Below are 19,249 nucleotides of genomic sequence, written 5' to 3'. Positions count from 1 at the left end.
GACCCTGTCTCTACAACAACAACAAAAAACCCCCAAAATTATCTGGGCATGGTGGCGCATGTCTGTAGTCCTAGCTACTTGAGAGGCTGAGACAGGGGGACTGCTTGAGTCCAGGAGTTTGAGACTGCAGCGAGCTGTGCTTGTGTCACTGGGCTCCAGCCTGGGTAACAGAGCAACTCCCTATCTCCAATATATCAATAAATAGAAAATACATAAAAAGAATAAACTTCTCCCTGACTTCCCTTAAAAAAATTCATCTTAAGGAGGCTTATTCATTTTTTTGAACAAAGGACTTGTTAATCTAAATTGATGTTGGTTATAAAAATGCAATGGAGTACACGATTTATAAAAATATTTCAAAGGTGGCTTAAAAATAAATGATCATTTAAATAAATGATAGTGATGAGCCCATTTTTCTTTGAATTAAGCTGTATCTGAATTTAAATGTACTCCTATTCATTTCAATGATTTTAATATATTAAATTTTTAATTCAAGTAATTATTATTCAAATTTTAACAAAATCATACTACTACATGTAGGGAATCTGTCCACTATAACATCTACACTACAGAAAAATTAATAAAATATCTTATAATATTATGAAACTTACATCCCTGAAAATTTTTTAAAAAAGCAAAGCTGTTCAAAGTCCAGTGTTGCATTAAAGGGCTTACATGAAAGAAGCATATTTTTCTTTATTGACGGTATACTCCATGTCTCCTATGGAAAGCACTAGACTAGATGTAAGAATAGGGTGTTGAAGATGATTAAAAAGGATCAACTCATAGCTCTTACCATGCTGTAATCTAATAGAAAAGACATATGGTACCCAAATCATTCAGGAGTGAGAGTGCAGGGAGAGTGTATGTCGGCACCGTCAGGAGGGACACAGTAAGGAAAGCGCTAAGTCCCAGGTGTCCAAATTGGAATTCTGGTACTCAGGCAGGTGCTGCCTAAGTCATCACAGAAACATAATAAAAACCGGAATGAACACTGGGCCATCTTTAGACACGATAACATGGACTACAGTTTTGTCAAATTTTGTTTTGTTTTTACAAAGAAATAGTACTATGTTGGAATTTAATAAATGAATCCATTTTTACTTGCAGCAAAAGTCATAAAAATAGTTTCACTTTAGCTCTACCTCAGCAGTGCCATAAGCAAACAGCACATATAATCTAACAATGGTAAAAACATCTTCCAGGGGATGCAGTGCAGCTTTATTCACTTTAAAAAGCACACTCTGTAAGGACACCAGGCAAAATTTACATTACTACTTGAGAAAATACAGTACTTAATATAATACTACATCTTGTAATGCTGAGGTCTGTCCAAAACATTCCTCTCTTAATCAACACAGTGGCTCCTCTGTATCCTTCTGAAAAATTAATTTTATGTAATTTTCTATAAATAAATCTAAATTGAAGATTCCAGAGGTAACCCATTTCCCCGTTAAAAAGAAACTTAGATTTACGTTAGAAGAAGAGGGGTCACAAATCTTGGTTGACGTGGTTTGGAGGATCTTTGTCCTCCAAATCTCACGTTGAAATGTGATTTCCAACAATGGAGGTGGGGCTGGGTGGGAGGTGTCTAAATGACAGGGATGGATCCCTTTTGAATGGTTTAGCACCATCCCTTTGGTGGTAAGTGAGTTCCCACTCAGTTCATGTGCAATTTGGTTGTTCCAAAGTCTGGGACACCCTCCCGCTCGCTCTCGTGCTCCTGCTGTTGCCATGGGACATGCCTGCTTGTGCTTTGCCTTCCTCCATGATTGGAAGCTTCCTGAGGCCCCACCAGAAGCTGAACAGATGCTGGCACCATGCTTGTAAAGCCTGTAGAACCATAAGCTAATTAAACCTCTTTTCTTTATAAATTACCCACTCTCAGGTATTTGTTTATAGTAACACAAAAATGGACTAATACATTGCCCAAATAAGTCAGGTTAGAAACTGGACTATTTTTTTCTTAATGCATATATTTCTTTCCTTATACTCTTCACTGTTTTACTTATTAATATAAAACAAAACTGGAAAGAGTTCGAAAAGTGATATTATTAGGTTTGAATTCCTGGATTCAATAACCAAGATATGGGTTTAAACAATCATCCCAAGAAAAACATGCTCAGTTTTTAACGCTCTTATGAACGAGAAAGTGAAGTCACATCAACATGAATCAAGACACACACCCAGTAGAGATCATGAAGCACTTGGGTGTGACTGGGAATGTCAACACACTCCATCTCGAGACATCAACTGTGAAGAATGATCAATTTTATTAGTAATTATGCAGCCCTCTCTCAGTACCCTTCTATGAACTCTAGGGCTTGAGTTTAGGAATTAAGAGACACAGACAGAACCAGTTTTAATAAGCTATGCTAATAGCTAGAGGTTAAAAATAAGTGGAGTTACCAGGCATTCAAATGAGGAATCAGTAGGAGAACCGTGCCCTGAGATGGCTAGTGAGAATTCAGCCCTGCTGAATGTGGTGCAAGTTCAGGGCTGGTGCCTGGCCACAGGGCCTACAGCTCAGCTGTTCAGACCTAGCTCGACCTCCTGCAATTGTGGAAGGTGAACAAGCAGCACTGAAGAGAGGCTCAGGGAGTCCATACAGATACAAGACAAGGCCTTTATGCACACCGAAGACAGTGATGCTGTCCTTCTGTTCCCACCCCAGGTGGCAGACCACTTGGCACCTTGCTGGGTCTGGGTCTGGAAGGTTTTAATACCCAAAGTCTTTGCATTTAATGCCAATGCCATGCCCACTCAGAAGCATTTGGGGCTTAGAGGATGCTCCCCAAGCATGGTAGTATTGATGCACCAGAATCTTTGGTTTACTCATCTGCAGAGAATAATTTTTCCTATAATCCAGTCCTCCACTTGACTGAGTAGGAGCCTGGGCATAAGGAATACTAGTGGCTGAGCATGGCTGAAGAATGATTTTACTGTGTGCTATCAGCTTTGGCACCTTCACCAAGGCATGGCCTTAAGGTAAGGAGACATGAGCTGTGTCATTCCAGGTAGCTGTGTTCCTAGCTAACTTCATAATTAAACACCCATCCCGTGTGTTTCCTTGGGTACAAAGAAATGGTGCTCTCCATGGGAAAAGGAGAGAGGACCCCCTCTCAAGGGCAGATAGCTCCAATCCTTGGTCTTCTCCCCCGTCTGGACGCAAAGACTTTGAGGCACACGGGCCGTGAGCATTGAAACCAGAGAGGCAGCTACAGCTTGTATACTGGTGTCTAATGCATATTATCAATAGAGTTAATATTTACTGGGGCCAGCACTTTAAAGGTATTAACTTGTTTTCTTGTCATAACATTTTATGATGTAAGAACTATTATTATGCCCTTGGAATAGCTGGGGAAACTGAGGGACATGAAGCTAGGTGGCTTGTCTAAAGTCACACAGCTAGTAAGCCACAGAACCAAGGTGTGGGCACAAGGCAGTTGTCCCCAGGGTCTCTACTTTCACCATGGAAGACCCCAGCATTTGTCTCTGAGAAGGAAAGGTGCAGCTAATGCTCCCCTGCTTTATGGCTTCCTCTAAAACTTAACAAGTTTCTCTTGCTCAGTAAACCAGACAAGAGGATACAGCATCCTCACTATTAAGAGTGATCAGAAGTAAACTCAGGAATCAACCAATGACACAAAATACACCTCTTCAAAAGAATTCTAAAAATGCTTCTGTAAAGGAGAGTATGTAAAAAGCATTTATTTAGCTATTCTGCAATGATGGCTCAAGGAAAAGAATAAGACATGCTGGCAGAATTTCAAATATTTAGAGATTTAAAGCAATGGTAAACTGCAACAAGCTGATGACTGCATGGTGTTGTTGTCAGCTAATTACAAAGAGTACCTGAGCTTTACAGAGCAAGGTGCATGTTTGAGTTTTACTTACCTGAGCCAGCGTAACAGGGCAGTTAAGAATCAGATGCACTGACTTAGATTAGGCCTTCCCACAGACTACCTATGTGCCCTGGGACAAGTTCTCCAACTGCTGGGTTCTTAAGCTATTATTTATCAACGACCAACTATGTACATATATCATCTAATTTTTACCACACTCCCCCCTGTGCAGTACACATGACCATCATCATCACATCTCACATGTGCAAAATAGCTCAGAGATGTTAAGTAACTCATTTAAATTTACAGTGCCACAAAGTAAAGAGCTGGGGTGTAAAACCAGGTTTGTCAGATTCTAAAGCCACACCTCTTATCCTTCTCTGACACTTTCCTCCTATAGGATGAAAAACTGGTAGCTATGCTCCCCACACTTTTTTTTAAAAATAAAATCTTCTTTATAAAGAGTTTCCATTAGGTTGAGTCAAGAAATTGGGGTTACTTTAGGAACTATTACAGTAATCATATAAAGTCTGGGTCAGAAGAGGCCTTTACAAAGGTCAGTTTGTTCAACTTACCCTTGTACCTCAACCCTATTCAATTATATGGAAACCTGAAGGACAGCAGCTAATTGATAGACCAAGATAAAACATCCATACATGTTTATGTGCACATATGGCCTGTTCCAAGCATGCCAAAGCATGTGCTAGGCAGGATCTCAGCCTCTGGTTCATACTTACAGGACTGCATATTAAGGCCACATATTTTAAATAATTGTCACAAAGAAACATCTATGTGTGAATTTCTCAGTGTAGTCTCAGGAAAGGTGATTTTGAAATAAAACTTTGAATAATGCATCCAGACCCAAGCTATTTTTGACATACAAGTCACACTTACTTATAGTGGAAAAGAAACTACCTCATATGTAAACGGATAAGCCAGGGGAACTATAGTTAATGTCAACTTGCCTCCGGCTGCATGCTGCAGGCATCTCTTTGAAAACAGGGCTTTCATCAAATTTTCCCTCTTATCTTTTTTGTTTCATGTTGTCTTCAGAAAAACTTCCCATTTTTATTGTGATTTTTCTTGGTGGTGCTAGTATTGTTTAAATATAATAGAACGGGTGCCAAATACTTGATAATATGCTGCATTTGCTAAATGTACATCTGTTTAAATATGTTATGGAAAGGAGATGGAGGTATAGAGTTTCAGAATGAAAATAGTTATATTTACCTATAACAGGTAATATAATAGCTACCACTTGCTATTTTGCCCCAGAATGCAAAGTTCTTTAATTATTTTCAATACCTGCAACTTCTGTGATTTCTATGTACCAAAGTGGCTGGAACAGGAATATTACTATAATTAATACAAATGTTCTCAAACTCCTGAAAGATCTATAGCAATTTTAGAAACAATAGTAAATATAATTAATCACGGTAAAATTGATAGTGCTTATATACTAAATTCTGTCAAACATGTTATTGAGATAAATTATTCCTTATGAAAAATGTTAAAAATGCAGGTGTTTTCATTTATACAAATATATCTAATTATACATGGATGAAACATGGTAAAAAACAAGTATGTCCTATTCAAGTTATTTTATATTAATTTTGAGAGTACATTGCCCCACGGTTCTGTATGAAACATTTATTTTGTAGACATTTACCTCACAACCTAAGATTTGCTGCATCAAAATGTCAAATCCTTAAAGGAACACATAATTTGGGGGAAGGAAAATAAAAAATTGCTTTGCTTACAGGATCAAGTAAAAATAAGTGTTTATATTTCATAAAATGTTTTAAAGAAAAGAAAGTTTCAGATGGTATTAGTCCAGGTAAAGGCCAAATGAATTAATATACATGAACAAAAAGCTAGTCGTTGCTTTGTGATTGGTTTGTAAAACATCCTAAAATAAAGCCGATGGTCATGTCAGTTTTTAGTCATTATTGCCTGTATGTTAAATAATTCCATGCATTAGTATGAACTGAACAGACTTTACATTTTCTTGTTAAAAGCCCACCATCCACAACCAATTTTTAAAGAGGGCCAATTCTTCAGAAGACAAAACAATCTTAGCTAATAATTGACAATGCCTCCCAATAAAATGTCAAGCAATTACCTAGTGTTTGAATTTGCTGTCCTCCTGCTCCTAAGCTAGCAGGCAAGCTGGCCTGGCATGTGACAAGTGCAGACGATGACGGCTGGCTCATCCTCTGCAGGACAGACTTCCCATTTTATTTCTAGAAGGAATGAATGAATTTGTTTCACCCACACTGTCTCTTGGGCCCAGTCTGTCTTTATGACCAACAGCACCTATTTGAGGTGGATGACTCAGAATGCTGCAGTAGAGGAAACATAGGCTAACCAGCCCACACAGGAATGAGTGCAAAGTTTCGCAAGTTCTTCCAACTGACAAAAACAGCTAATAATATATTGAAATCTACACTTGAGGCAGTTCCTTTCCTTCCCCTCTCTCATTCCTTTTTCCATTTCCCCAAGACTTCCCTTTTAAATGAGGGCCTCCTGTGTGAAGGTGGAAAACATGTGGCTGGAAGATAAACCACTCACCAGCCATCACCTCTGGGCTTGAACTGAACTGAGAGAGCCTGGGGAAGAGCCGCTGCAGAGGTTTAAGTAGGGAAACACAGTAATAAACCACATGTGGTACTTCTAGAATAGCAAATGCATAGTAGTGTCACCATTGCTACTACCTACTAGGAAACCTGGTATTTTGGAATTGAGAAGGACTTCAGAGATCATCTAGTTGAGTTTCCTCAACTTACAAATGAGGAAACTAGGGCCCAGAGAAGTTCAGAATCACAAAGTCAGTTAAAATACAGATCTAGGAATTCCACATCTAAATTCAGTGTTCTTCCAACCGAGCAATGTGGTGACTACCTGTCAATAACACCCCAGTGGTTTATCTACGATTAACATTATATTTCAACTTTTCTGCTTAAAAACACTACCTATCAAATTTAAACTGGAAATTTGGTAAAAAACCCTGGACAATTAGACGGTTTTAAGAATTTCTATGGAATATGATAGTTTGTACAAGACTGCTCAAGTCTAAAGATAACAGCAAGTTTTGTATTTATGAACATGGTATACTGGCTAATTTGTCCGACAGAGAACATACTGTATTTTTCAGAAAAAGCAAATCCCAAAGTGGCACATGCTGTGAAGACAACCCTTTTAACATTATTATCTAGTAAATAATCAGGTAAATCTGACATGACTTACTGGCATTTAGTCTAAAGTTGTATCAAGGCCATGTGTTACCAAAGGCATCTCTTCAATGCATAATTTATAAGATAACCTCCATGACCACCTGAGAGACCCAGGTAGAATAATGAATTAATATTGCAGAAATAGACCCTTCGAGGATTAGTTGACATTTAGCTAGGGTCACAAGGGCACCTGGATTAGCAGTTGCAGGCTATTCCTCACAGAGAACTTGCCAGATGACAAAATACATCCAACGTATTCCAGAATTTAAAATAAACCTCTTCAGAATGTTTAGTTTGGATGTCCAGGCACGGAAGGGCCTATTGTTGCTTAGGACTTACACTGGGTCATATGATTTTAAAAAGTACAAACTAGTGGTGCCAAAAATAAGCCATCTACATAAACATTGAGTTGGGGAATGAACAAAGAACAGTCAGGAAAAGCCGGGCGCAGTGGCCCACGCCTGTAATCCTAGAACTTTGGGAGGCTGAGGTGGGGGGATCACGAGGTCAGGAGATCAAGACCATCCTGGCCAACATGGTGAAACCCCATCTCTACCAAAAATATACAAATTAGCTGGGTGTGGTGGCGGGCACCTGTAGCCCCAGCTACTTGGGAGGCTGAGGCAGAAGAATCGCTTGAACCTGGGAGGCAGAGGTTGCACTGAGCTCAGATCATGCCACTGCACTACAACCTGGCAGCAGAACGAGACCCCATCTCAAAAAAAAAAAAAAGGTGAGGCATAAGAAAAAGAGAAAGAAAAAAGGAAATAAATAGGTAGAGAAGGGTAGGGAGGAATGGAATGAAAATAAATAATGAACGAAAAATGCGAAAAATGAAGATAGGAATCACATGATGGGTAGAAAAAGAGATAAAGGGCAGGTGATAAGTGGGGAAAACCGGTTGTAATGATGGGGACGGAAGACCAGGGATGTGCACAGCTGTGACAGACAACAGTTTTTCCTGGGGCTTGACTAGAACAGAACCATAAATGGAGGGAGATGCAGAAAAGGAGTACGTGCATGTATCTATATTGGGATATTAACTCGCCCTGAAATATTGCTGTTTCCAAAGGTTTTACCTTCATCCTTGATATTCCTTCTTCTCACTCTACAAAAACTCTGAGGAGCCTCCTCCAAACCTATGGCTTCAGCTCCAGAAATGTTGATGACTTTCGGACTACAGAAACTATTATTTCTAGTCCACAGTAGCATATTCGACTTCCCAGTGAACATCTCCACTTAATTTTAAAGGAGCATGGAACTTAAAATGTGCAAAGCTGGGATTGCTGGCAAGATGGCTGAATAGGAACATCTCCGGTCTGCAGCTCCCAGCCAGATCAACCCAGAAGGTGGGTTATTTCTGCATTTCCAACTGAGGTACCTGGTTTACCTCACCGGGATTGGTTGGACAGTAGGTGCAGCCCATAGAGGGAGAGCTGAAGCAGGGTGGGGCGTCATCTCACCGGGAAGTGCAAGAGGTTGGGGAATTTTCTCCTCTACCCAAGGGAAGCCTTGAGGGACTGAGCCTGAGGAACCCTGCACTCCAGCTCAGATACTGCGCTTCTCCCACAGTCTTTGCAACCCACAGACCAGGAGATCCCCTCCAGCGCCTACCCCACCAGGGCCCTGGGTTTCAAGCACAAACCAGGATGGCTGTTTGGGCAGACGCTGAACTAGCTGCAGGAGTTTTTTTTTTTTTTTTTTTTTTTTTCCCCATACCTCAGTGGCTCCTGGAATGCCAGTGAGACAGAACTGTTCACTCCCCTGGAAAGGGGTGCTGAAGCCAGGGAACCAAGTGGTCTGGCTTGGCAGGTCCCACCCTCACAGAGCCCAGCAAACTTAGATCCACTGGCTTGAAATTCTTGCAGCCAGCACAGTGGTAGTCTGAGATCGACCTGGGATGCCCCAGTTTGGTGGGAGGAGGGGCACCTGCCATTGATGAGGCTTGAGTAGGCGGTTTTCCCCTCACACTGTAAAGAAAGCCACCAGGAAGTTCGAACGGGGTGGAGTCCACTGCAGCTCAGCAAAGCCACTGTGGCCAGACTGCCAGATTTCTCCTTTCTGAGCAGGGCATCTCTGAAAAAAATGCAGCAGCCCCAGTCAGAGACTTACAGATAAACTCCCCACCTCACTGGGACAAAACACCTGGTGGAAAGGGCGGCTGTGGGCAGCTCTGAAGAGAACAGCAGATCCACCAGCACAGTGTTCGAGCTCTGATAAGGGACAGACTTCCTCCTCAGGTGGGTCCCTAACCCCCGCGGATCCTGACCAGAAGACACTTCCCAGGAGGGGCCGACAGACACCTCATACAGGAGAGCTCTGAGTGGCATCTGGTGGTTGCCCTTTTGGTCTGAAGCTTCCAGAGGAAGGGACAGGCAGCAATCTTTGCTGGTCTGCTGCCTCTGCCAGTGATACCCAGGCAAACAGGGTCTGGAGCGGACCTCCAGAAAACTCCAGCAGACCAGCAGCAGAGGGCTCAGACTGTTAGAAGGAAAACTAACAAACAGAAAGGAAGAGCACGTTCACTCAAAGACCCCATCCGAAGGAAGGTCATCAACATCAAAGACCAAAGGTAGATAAATCCACAAAGATGGGGAGAAACCAGCGCAAAAAGGCTGAAAATTCCAAAACCAGAAGGCCTTTTCTCCTCTAAAGGATCACAACTCCTCACCAGCAAGGGAGAAAAACTGACTGGAGAATGAGGTGACGAATTGACAGAAGTAGGCTTCACAAGGCGGGTAATAAAAAAACTCCTCCGAGCTAAAGGAGCATGCCCTAACCCAATGCAAGGAAGCTAAGAACCTTGAAAAAAGGTTAGACGAATTGCTAACTAGAATAACCAGTTTAGAGAAGAACATAAATGAACTGATGGAGCTGAAAAATACAGCCCGAGAACTTTGTGAAGCATACACAAGGTTCAAGAGCCAAATCGATCAAGCAGAAAAAAGGATGTCAGAGACTGAAGATCAACTTAATGAAATAAAGCGAGAAGATAAGAGCAGAGAAAAAAAGAATAAAAAGGAACAAACAAAGCCTCCAAGAAATATGGGACTATGTGAAACGACCAAATCTGCGTTTGATTGGTATACTTGAAAGTGACGAGGAGAATGGAACCAAGTTGGAAAACACTCTTGAGGATATTATCCAGGAGAAATTCCCCAATCTAGCAAGACAGGCTAACATTCAAATTCAGGAAATACAGAGAATACCACAAAGATACTCCTCGAGAAGAGCAACCCCAAGACATAATTGTCAGACTCACCAAGGTTGAAATGAAGGGAAAAATGTTAAGGGCAGTCAGGGAGAAAGGTCAGATTACTCACAAGGGAAGCCCCTCAGACTAACAGTAGATATCTCTGCAGAAATCCTACAAGCCAGAAGAGAGTGGGACCCAATATTTAATATTCTTAAAGAAAAGAATTTTCAACCCAGAATTTCATATCCTGCCAAACTAAGCTTCATAAGTGAAGGAGAAATAAAATCCATTACAGAAAAGCAAATGCTGAGAGATTCTGACACTACCAGGCCTGCCTTACAAGAGCTCCTGAAGGAAACACTAAACATGAAAAGGAACAACTGGTACCAGCCACTGCAAAAACACACCAACTTTAAAGACCATCAAAACTGTGAAGAAATGACATCAACTAATGGGCAAAATAACCAGCTATCATCATAACGACAGGATCAAATTCACATATAACAATAGTAACCTTAAATGTAAATAAGTTAAATGCCCCAATTAAAAGACACAGACTGACAAATTGGATAAAGAGTCAAGACCCATCAGTGTGCTGTATTCAGGGGATGCATCTCACATGCAAAGGCACACATAGGCTCAAAATAAAGGGATGGAGGAATATTTACCAAGCAAATGGAGAGAAAAAAAAGAAAAAGGAGAGGCTGTAATCCTAGTCTCTGATAAAACAGACTTTAAACCAACAAAATCAAAAGAGACAAAGAAGGGCATTACATAACGGTAAAGGGATCAATGCGACAAGAAGAGCTAACTCTCCTAAATATACATGCAGCCAACACAGGAACACCCAGATTCATAAAGCAAGTTCTTAGAGACCTATGAAGAGACTTAGACTCCCACACAATAATAGTGGGAGACTTTAACACCCCACTGTCAATATCAGACAGATCAATGAGACAGAAAATTAACAAGGATACTCAGGACTTGAACTCAGTTCTGGAAAAAGTGGACCTAAGAGACATCTACAGAACTCTCCACCCCAAATAACAGAATATACACTCTTCTCTTCACCTCATCACACTTATTTTAAAATTGACCACAAAACTGGTAGTAAAACACTCCTCAGTTAATGCAAAAGAATGGAAATCATAACAAACAGTCTCTCAGACCACAGTGCAATCAAATTAGAACTCAGGATTAAGAAACTCAATCAAATCAGCACAACTACATGGAAACTGAACAACCTGCTCCTGAGTGACTACTGGGTAAATAATGAAATGAAGTCAGAAATAAAGATGTTCTTTGAAACCAAAGACAATGAAGACACAATGTACCAGAATCTCTGGAACACATTTAAAGAGTGTGTAGAGGGAAATTTATAGCACTAAATGCCCACAAGAGAAGGCAGGAAAGATAGAAAATTGATACCCGAACATCAAAATTAAAAGAACTAGAGAAGCAACAGCAAACAAATTCAAAAGCTACCCAGAGCCAAGAGATAACTAAGATCAGAGCAGAACTGAAGGACATAGAGACATGAAAAACCCTTCAAAAAAAATCAATAAATCCAGGAACTGGTATTTTGAAAAGATCAACAAAATAGACCACTAGCCAGACTAATAAAGAAGAAAGGAAAGAAGATCAAATAGATGTAATAAAAATGATATAGAGGATAGCACCACTGATCCCACGGGAATACAAATTACCATCAGAGAACAGTATAAACACCTCTATGTGAATAAACCAGAAAATCTAGAAGAAATGAATAAACTCCTGGACACGTATACCCTCCCAAGTCTAAACCGGGAAGAAGTCAAATCCCTGAATAGACCGATAACAAGTTTTGAAATTAAGGCAGTAATTATTAGCCTACCAACCAAAAAAGGTCCAGGACCAGATGGATTCACCGATGAATTTTACCAGAGGTACAAGGACAAGGTGTTACCATTCCTTCTCAAACTACTCCAAACAATAGAAAAAGAGGGAATCCTCCCTAACTCAGTTTATGAGGCCAATATCATCCTGATACCAAAACCTGGCAGAGACACAAAAAATAAAATTTCAGGCCAATATCCCTGATGAACTTCGATGCGAAAATCCTCAATAAAATACTGGGAAATTGAATCCAGCAGCACATTAAAAAGCTTATCCACCACAATTAAGTCAGCTTCATCCCTGGGATGCAAGGCTGGTTCAACATATGCAAATCAATAAATGTAATCCATCACATAAATAGAACCAATGACAGAAACCACATGATTATCTCAATAGATGCAGAAAAGGCCTTCGACAAAATTCAACAGCCTTCCATGCTAAAAACTCTGAATAAGTTAGATATGGGTGGAACATACCTCAAAATAATAAGAGCTATTTATGACAAACTCACAGCCAATATCATACTGAATGGGCAAAAGCTGGAAGCATTCCCTTTAAAAACTGGCACAAGACAAGGATGCCCTCTCTCACCACTCCTATTTAACATAGTATTGGAAGTTCTGGCCAGAGAAATCAGGCAAGAGAAAGAAATAACGGGTATTCAAATAGGAAGAGAGGAAGTCAAATTGTCTCTGTTTGCAGATGACATGATTGTATATTTAGAAAACCCCATCATCTCAGCCCCCAATCTCCTTAACCCGATAAACAACTTCAGCAAAGTCTCAGGATACAAAATCAACGCAAAAATAACACGCACTCCTATACACCAATAACAGACAAACAGAGAGCCAAATCATGAGTGAACTCCCACTCACAATTGCCTTAGAGAGAATAAAATACCTAGGAATACAACTTACAAGGGATGTGAAGGACCTCTTCAAGGAGAACTACAAACCACTGCTCAAGGAAATAAGAGAGGACACAAACAAAGGGGAAAATATTCCATGCTCATGGATAGGAAGAATCAAGATCATGAGAATGGCCAGACTGCCCAAAGTAATTTATAGATTCAACGCTATCTCCATCAAGCTACCATTGTTCTTCACAGAATTGGAAAAAACTACTTTAAACTTCATCTGGAACCAAAAAGGAGCCTACATAGCCAAGACAATCCTAAGTAAAAAGAACAAAACTGGAGGCATTATGCTACCTGACTTCAAACTATACTACAAGGCTACAGTAACCAAAACAGCATTATACTGGTATCAAAACAGATAAACAGACCAACGGAACAGAATAGAGGCCTCAGAAATAACACCACACATCTACAACCATCTGATCTTTGCCAAACCTGACAAAAACAAGCAATGGAGAAAAGATTCCCTGTTTAATAAATGGTGTTGGGATTATCTAGCCATACGCAGAAATCTGAAACCGGACCCCTTCCTTACACCTTACACGCAGATCAACTCAAGATGGATTAAAGACTTAAACATAAGACCTAAAACCATAAAAATCCTAGAAGAAAACCTAGACACCACCATTCAGGACATAGGCATGAGCAAAGACCTCATGTCCAAAACACCAAAAGCAATGGCAACAAACGCCAAAATTGACAAATGAGATCTAATTAAACTAAAGAGCTCCTGCACAGCAAAAGAAATGATCATCAGAGTGAAGAGACAGCCTACAGAATGGGAGAAAACTTTCGCAATCTATCCATCTCACAAAGGGCTAATATCCAGAATCTACAAAGAACTTAAACAAATTTACAAGACAAAAAACAACCCTATCAAAAAGTGGGCAAATGATATGAACAGACACTTCTCAAAAGAAGACATTTATGCAGCCAACAAACATACAAAAAAAATGTTGATCATCACTGGTCATTAGAAAAATGCAAATCAAAACCACAATGAGACACCATGTTATGCCAGTGAGAATAGCCATCACTAAAAAGTCAGGAAGGCCAGATATGGCAGCTCACGCCTATAATCCCAGCACTCTGGGAGGCCAAGGAAGGCGGATCACGAGATTGGGAGTTTGAGACCAGCCTGACCAACATGGAGAAAACCTGTCTCTACTAAAAATACAAAAATTAGCTGGGCGTGGTGGTGTGCACCTGTAATTCCAGCTACAGAGGAGGCTGAGGCAGGAGAATCGCTTCAACCTGGGAGCCGGAGGTTGCAATGAGCTGAGATCACGCCATTGCACTCCTGCCTGGGCAAAAAGAGCAAACAATTCCGTCTCAAGGAAAAAAAAAAAAAAGTCAGGAAACAACAGATGCTGGAGAAGATGTACAGAAATAGGAACGCTTTTTACACTGTTGGTGGGAGTGTAAATTAGCTCAACCATTGTGGAAGACAGTGTGGCGATTCCTCAAGGACCTAGAACTAGAAATACCATTTGATCCAATAATCCAATTACTGGGTATATACCCAAAGGATTATAAGTCATTCTACTATAAAGACACATGTATATGTATGTTTATCATGGCACTATTCACAATAGCAAAGACTTGGAACCAACCTAAATGTCCATCAATAGATAAAGAAAATAGACTGGATTAAGAAAATGTGGCACATATGCACCATGGAATACTACACAGCCATAAAAATGGATGAGTTCATGTCCTTTGTAGGGACATGGATGAAGCTGGAAACCATCATTCTCAGCAAAGTATCACAAGAACAGAAAAGCAAACAGCGCATGTTCTCACTCGTACGTGTGTACCTGTGACAACGCAATGGACACAGGGAAGGGAACATCATACCATGGGGCCTGTCAGAGGGTGGGGGGTAAGGGAGGGACAGCATTAGGAGATGGGATGACGGGTACAGCAGACCACCATGGCACGTGTATATCTATGTAACAAAACTGCTCGTTCTGTATATGTACCCCAGAACCTAAAGCATTATAATAAAAAAAATTGTGCAAAGCTGAATTCTCCATTTTTACTGCCCACCCCCTCATTTTCTAGTTTCTATGTTCCGCATTTTGGTGAATAGAAATATCTCCACTAACTTGCCCAAACCAGGAACTAAGCTCTAAGTTCTTTCTATATAGTCCCTTCTCTCTCCAAATGGCTACTAAAATTTAACTCTTAACTGTTTCTAAAGTTGCTCTTTCTCTTCATTCTACTGGTCTTCCTGATTTCAGCTCTCTCCCCTCCTCACTGTGTCCAATTCTAACGTTAGAGTTATATTCCTAAAAATTAGACCATGTTACTACCTGCTCAAAGGCCATCAACAGTCTCAGGCCCAAGGCCAACTTCCTTTCATGACCAGATCAGAGTTTCTAGTCTTTTCTCTGCCAATCTCTCCACGTTTACCTTCTACCATCCATGAACTCACTCACACGGCATGATTACAACTGTTTTCAAACAATAGAGAAATGGACAAGACCCACATATTCCCTCTATTTGGGAAAAATTATGCCATCAATTCTTAGTATCTATATTTTTGTATTGATTTTTACATAAACTGAAGATTTTATTATTAAGCAAGTTTTCACTTGTTTCCACAAAACAAGACACTGCATAGTTTTCAAGTATGGGAGGTGAGGATCACTTAGTATGGCCGTATCTGTTTTTCTCTCCCCCAGACTATCCCTTGGCTCTTGTAACACACAACTTTGTTTGTTTGTTTTTGGACACAGGGTTTTGCTCTGTTGCCCAGGCTGAGTGCAGTGGAGTGATCATAGCTCAAGTGATCCTCCCATCTCAGCCTCACCAGTAGCTGGGACTACAGGTGTGTGCCACCACGTCCAGCACATTTTTGTATTTATTGTAGAGACAGGGTTTTGTCATGTTGCCCAGGCTGGACTTGAACTCCTGGGCTAAAGTGATCAAATGATTCACCTGCCTCCACCTCCCAAAGTGCGGGGATTACAGGCATGAGCCACGGTGCCCAGCCATACCACGTACTCTACGATTTGTTCTCTTACGAGCTGCTCCTGTGCGGCATTCTTCTGTTGGGCTGTTCTTGTCGGTTGACTCTCTCATGGATGTTGTGCTGAATACCTTCCCTAGCACGGTGCCAACACACAACACAGGCCCCATAAAATCTGTCATCATCATCATCCTCACTATAATAAGAAGGAAAGTCTTCTCATATCTTTGTGATTACCAAATGTCTTAGTACGTTGGAAATCAGTACTAAACATTTCCTGGTGAATAAGTGGCTTTTAAGATTCTGCAGAGCTTTATCTGCCTCCGTGTGGGAAGACACAGGATGCTTATGTTATTCTGGCATGATATGCTTTGCATATTCACACAGAATCATAGCCATTTACTCTAAATTTTTGTCCCATAACCTTCCACGCCACAGGATGAAAAATGTTAATAATCACAGAGTCACAGATGTGTCTGCGTTATCAAAGCCAGCTCAGTAACTGAGTGTTTCCACACACACGAAACATTCCAGCAAACAATGGATACAGCTGTATCTTTGGCAACAGCTAGGAGCTCACCTTTTCTTCACTACCAACACAACTCCAAGAAATATAATAACGAACAGCAGGATGCCCGCAATGACTCCAGCAATTTTAACTGTATGATCTGTCTGTTTCTCGGGCTCTGGGACTGGTTTCGGAGTGGCAGCTCCTGAAGATGAAAGGAAATGAAAAAGGAGAGACAGTAGGTAAGAGAGAATAAAGATGTCACATTTTAAAAACTTTCGCTGCATTTAACAGAATAATAAGACTTATCAGAGCCAGCAGACAGACAAGCTTTGATTTTTAAAACAGCTTTCATATGCACTGAAACGAGCGTAATTGTTCACATTGTTCTTCAATATTTTACTAAACCATAACACAAGCGGGATAGCAAACCCATGCCTGACCCTTTTCTAACAGACTCTTCTCAAACAGTTTTTTCTTTTTTAAGAAAAATATTATTTTCTTATCTCTATTGGTTCCTGCTCTTTCTGCCATTGAAAAACTTACTAACACCACAATAGCTATCCCTAAGCCTTTATCCAAATTTGATTTGCTGGAACATTTTCCTCAATTATTTTTCATAAACGAAGCAGTAATTCCACAACATATTAGTCCAAACACCTGGAAAACTGAGATAAGCTCATTCACCATGCATTTTTACCAGCAATTGTTTTTTTAACACAATAGAGTTTTTTCCCCCTGCCTTTGGAAATCTAAATCTAGGTCACATCTGGTAGGCAAAAGACTCCTTCTAAGTAATTTATTCACAAAGTGGGAAGTGGCTGATGATCACACCACTGGCACCCACACTGAATATCTGTTTAAATGAGATAACCAGGGTCTCACAGTGGCGGTGGCTGTCTTTGCTCTCCTTTCTCATGTCTAAAACATGAGACATGTTTGTCCTGTTTACTGTATAATGTGATGGAATGTCAAATTCATGTCTGATGAAATATGTTTCCTCTGCTAAGGGCATTCAGGATGAAAAATATTAGCAATGTAATGTTCAATTCCCTAAAAAGACCCCTCTTTAAAAGGGCTTGTACTTTTAAAATCAGAATGTGATGATGCTCTGAGTCACACCACCTTTATTAGGTCACAGGTCATTCTGAAAGGAGGAACTTTATGTCCAAATTCTCCTCCTTAGAATTTTCCTTCTGTGTTGTTAAAAATGTAATTAAATTAGAGTGTTTGTAAACCAGCTCTTTCCACCCTGTCCTGAGGTTTTCCACTCCTGCGTCACCCGACTCATGAAAACCTTAGCTGTCACTGTGTCTCAGCCCTTGTGCAGGGCGGACCAAGACCAGGAGGATAAACTCCAAAATGAGTCCTCACTGAGAAAGAGGCAGTGCCAGGTATCACCTTCCATCTGTTTTTTTTGTTTCCTTTGGAAACATATAAATGATGTTTCTTTCCAAAGTTATTCCCGGTAAGATTTTATACATGAGGCCTTGCATTCTGAACACGGCTGTAGTCATTAGACTGACCCCAGGAAGTGAGTCAAGGTCAGGGGAGAAGTGAGTTGGAAGATCGTTACTGTTTCCATGACAAGCATATTCCAATCATTTGAGAGCCACAACAACAGCAGCCATGATGCAAAAAGCACACCTTATGAGATACAAAACCCTTCTGAAGAAGGCTCTATAGGTCAATTTTATTTTATTTCTGACAACGTCAAGAGGAAGTCCTGCTGTTTTGTTTCAATGAATACCCCTCAAACTAGTTGACCAGTTAAATCTTTAAGGTATTCATGTTAATGATCCTTTATGGTAATTACATCTGAAATATACCACTCCAATCAATATTCTATTGGAACATATCACCAGGTGGTTGACTGGGAGGAAACTGTCACATTAATCAAATTGCTAAGAAAAATCTAAAGATAAAATGTGTGTGTGGATAAAAAAAATTTTAAGCTAAGCAATCCATACAAAAAGAAGTAACATTTGAAATTCACGAAACTGAAAAAAAGTCTAATGTTTTTCTATTTTGATTATGTGTCCAATTAAAACAAATTTTTAAAATAAAATCAAATTGGTTTGATCCTTCCAATGTTGACATACTGGAAGCCATTCCATTTATCTCACTAGTTACAGATAGCTAGCTCTCCATATAGATTTCCTAAATAGATGAGTTAAGGTATGTTTTGTAACTAAGTAATGTCAGTAAATGCAACACTTCGGGAAAATGTTTTAAAAACCTTATTTAGCTTAAGATACGTTAATATAAAAATAGCACAGATGTAATGCATACATTGTGAACACTCAGTAGAGGAGGGTCTGGCTCTGTGGGAAATGGTGAATGACTCTCCATTCTGCTTTGGGCCAAGGAGGGGTGGTTACCTGCAGCCTTTCATCCTCTTTGGAAAGCCGCATGCATATTGATATGCAGCCTATGGAAGCTCAGTATTATCATTTCTTAGCACTGACTTTTAACTCATTTCACATTGCAGGTCAAGAGAATGAAACGTTGTATCTTGGCCTGACACAGTTGCAACGTGATGATGCCAGCAACCATGATTAATGGGACAGCGACTCAGAAAAGTTGGGAGGGCTGCCTGGGACTGGCCATCCGCCTGAGTCAGGTGTTTGGGTTTAGGACTCTGCAGAAGCATCAGTGTAAACACAAACAGCCCTCGGATAACCTGATGGGTGGGTGTCACT

The 19,249-nt window shown here is 40.4% G+C and overlaps 1 protein-coding gene across 2 annotated transcripts in view; it reads right to left on the bottom strand.

Annotated features, from left to right (window-relative positions):
• PTPRM (protein tyrosine phosphatase receptor type M) overlaps nt 1–19,249 on the bottom strand; it is an 846,383-nt gene that overhangs the window by 253,779 nt on the left and 573,355 nt on the right. For both annotated transcript variants that reach the window (XM_023228490.2, XM_023228491.2), the window contains one exon: nt 16,620–16,752. In XM_023228490.2, the coding sequence (XP_023084258.1) occupies nt 16,620–16,752 (133 nt within the window). The remainder of the gene's footprint in view (nt 1–16,619; nt 16,753–19,249) is intronic.

This window comes from Piliocolobus tephrosceles, chromosome 18 (genome assembly GCF_002776525.5).
Source record: "Piliocolobus tephrosceles isolate RC106 chromosome 18, ASM277652v3, whole genome shotgun sequence".
Classification (NCBI taxonomy): domain Eukaryota; kingdom Metazoa; phylum Chordata; class Mammalia; order Primates; family Cercopithecidae; genus Piliocolobus; species Piliocolobus tephrosceles.
The sequence above is the reverse complement of the archived record's forward strand: the minus strand, read 5'-3'. Positions and strand labels throughout refer to the sequence as shown.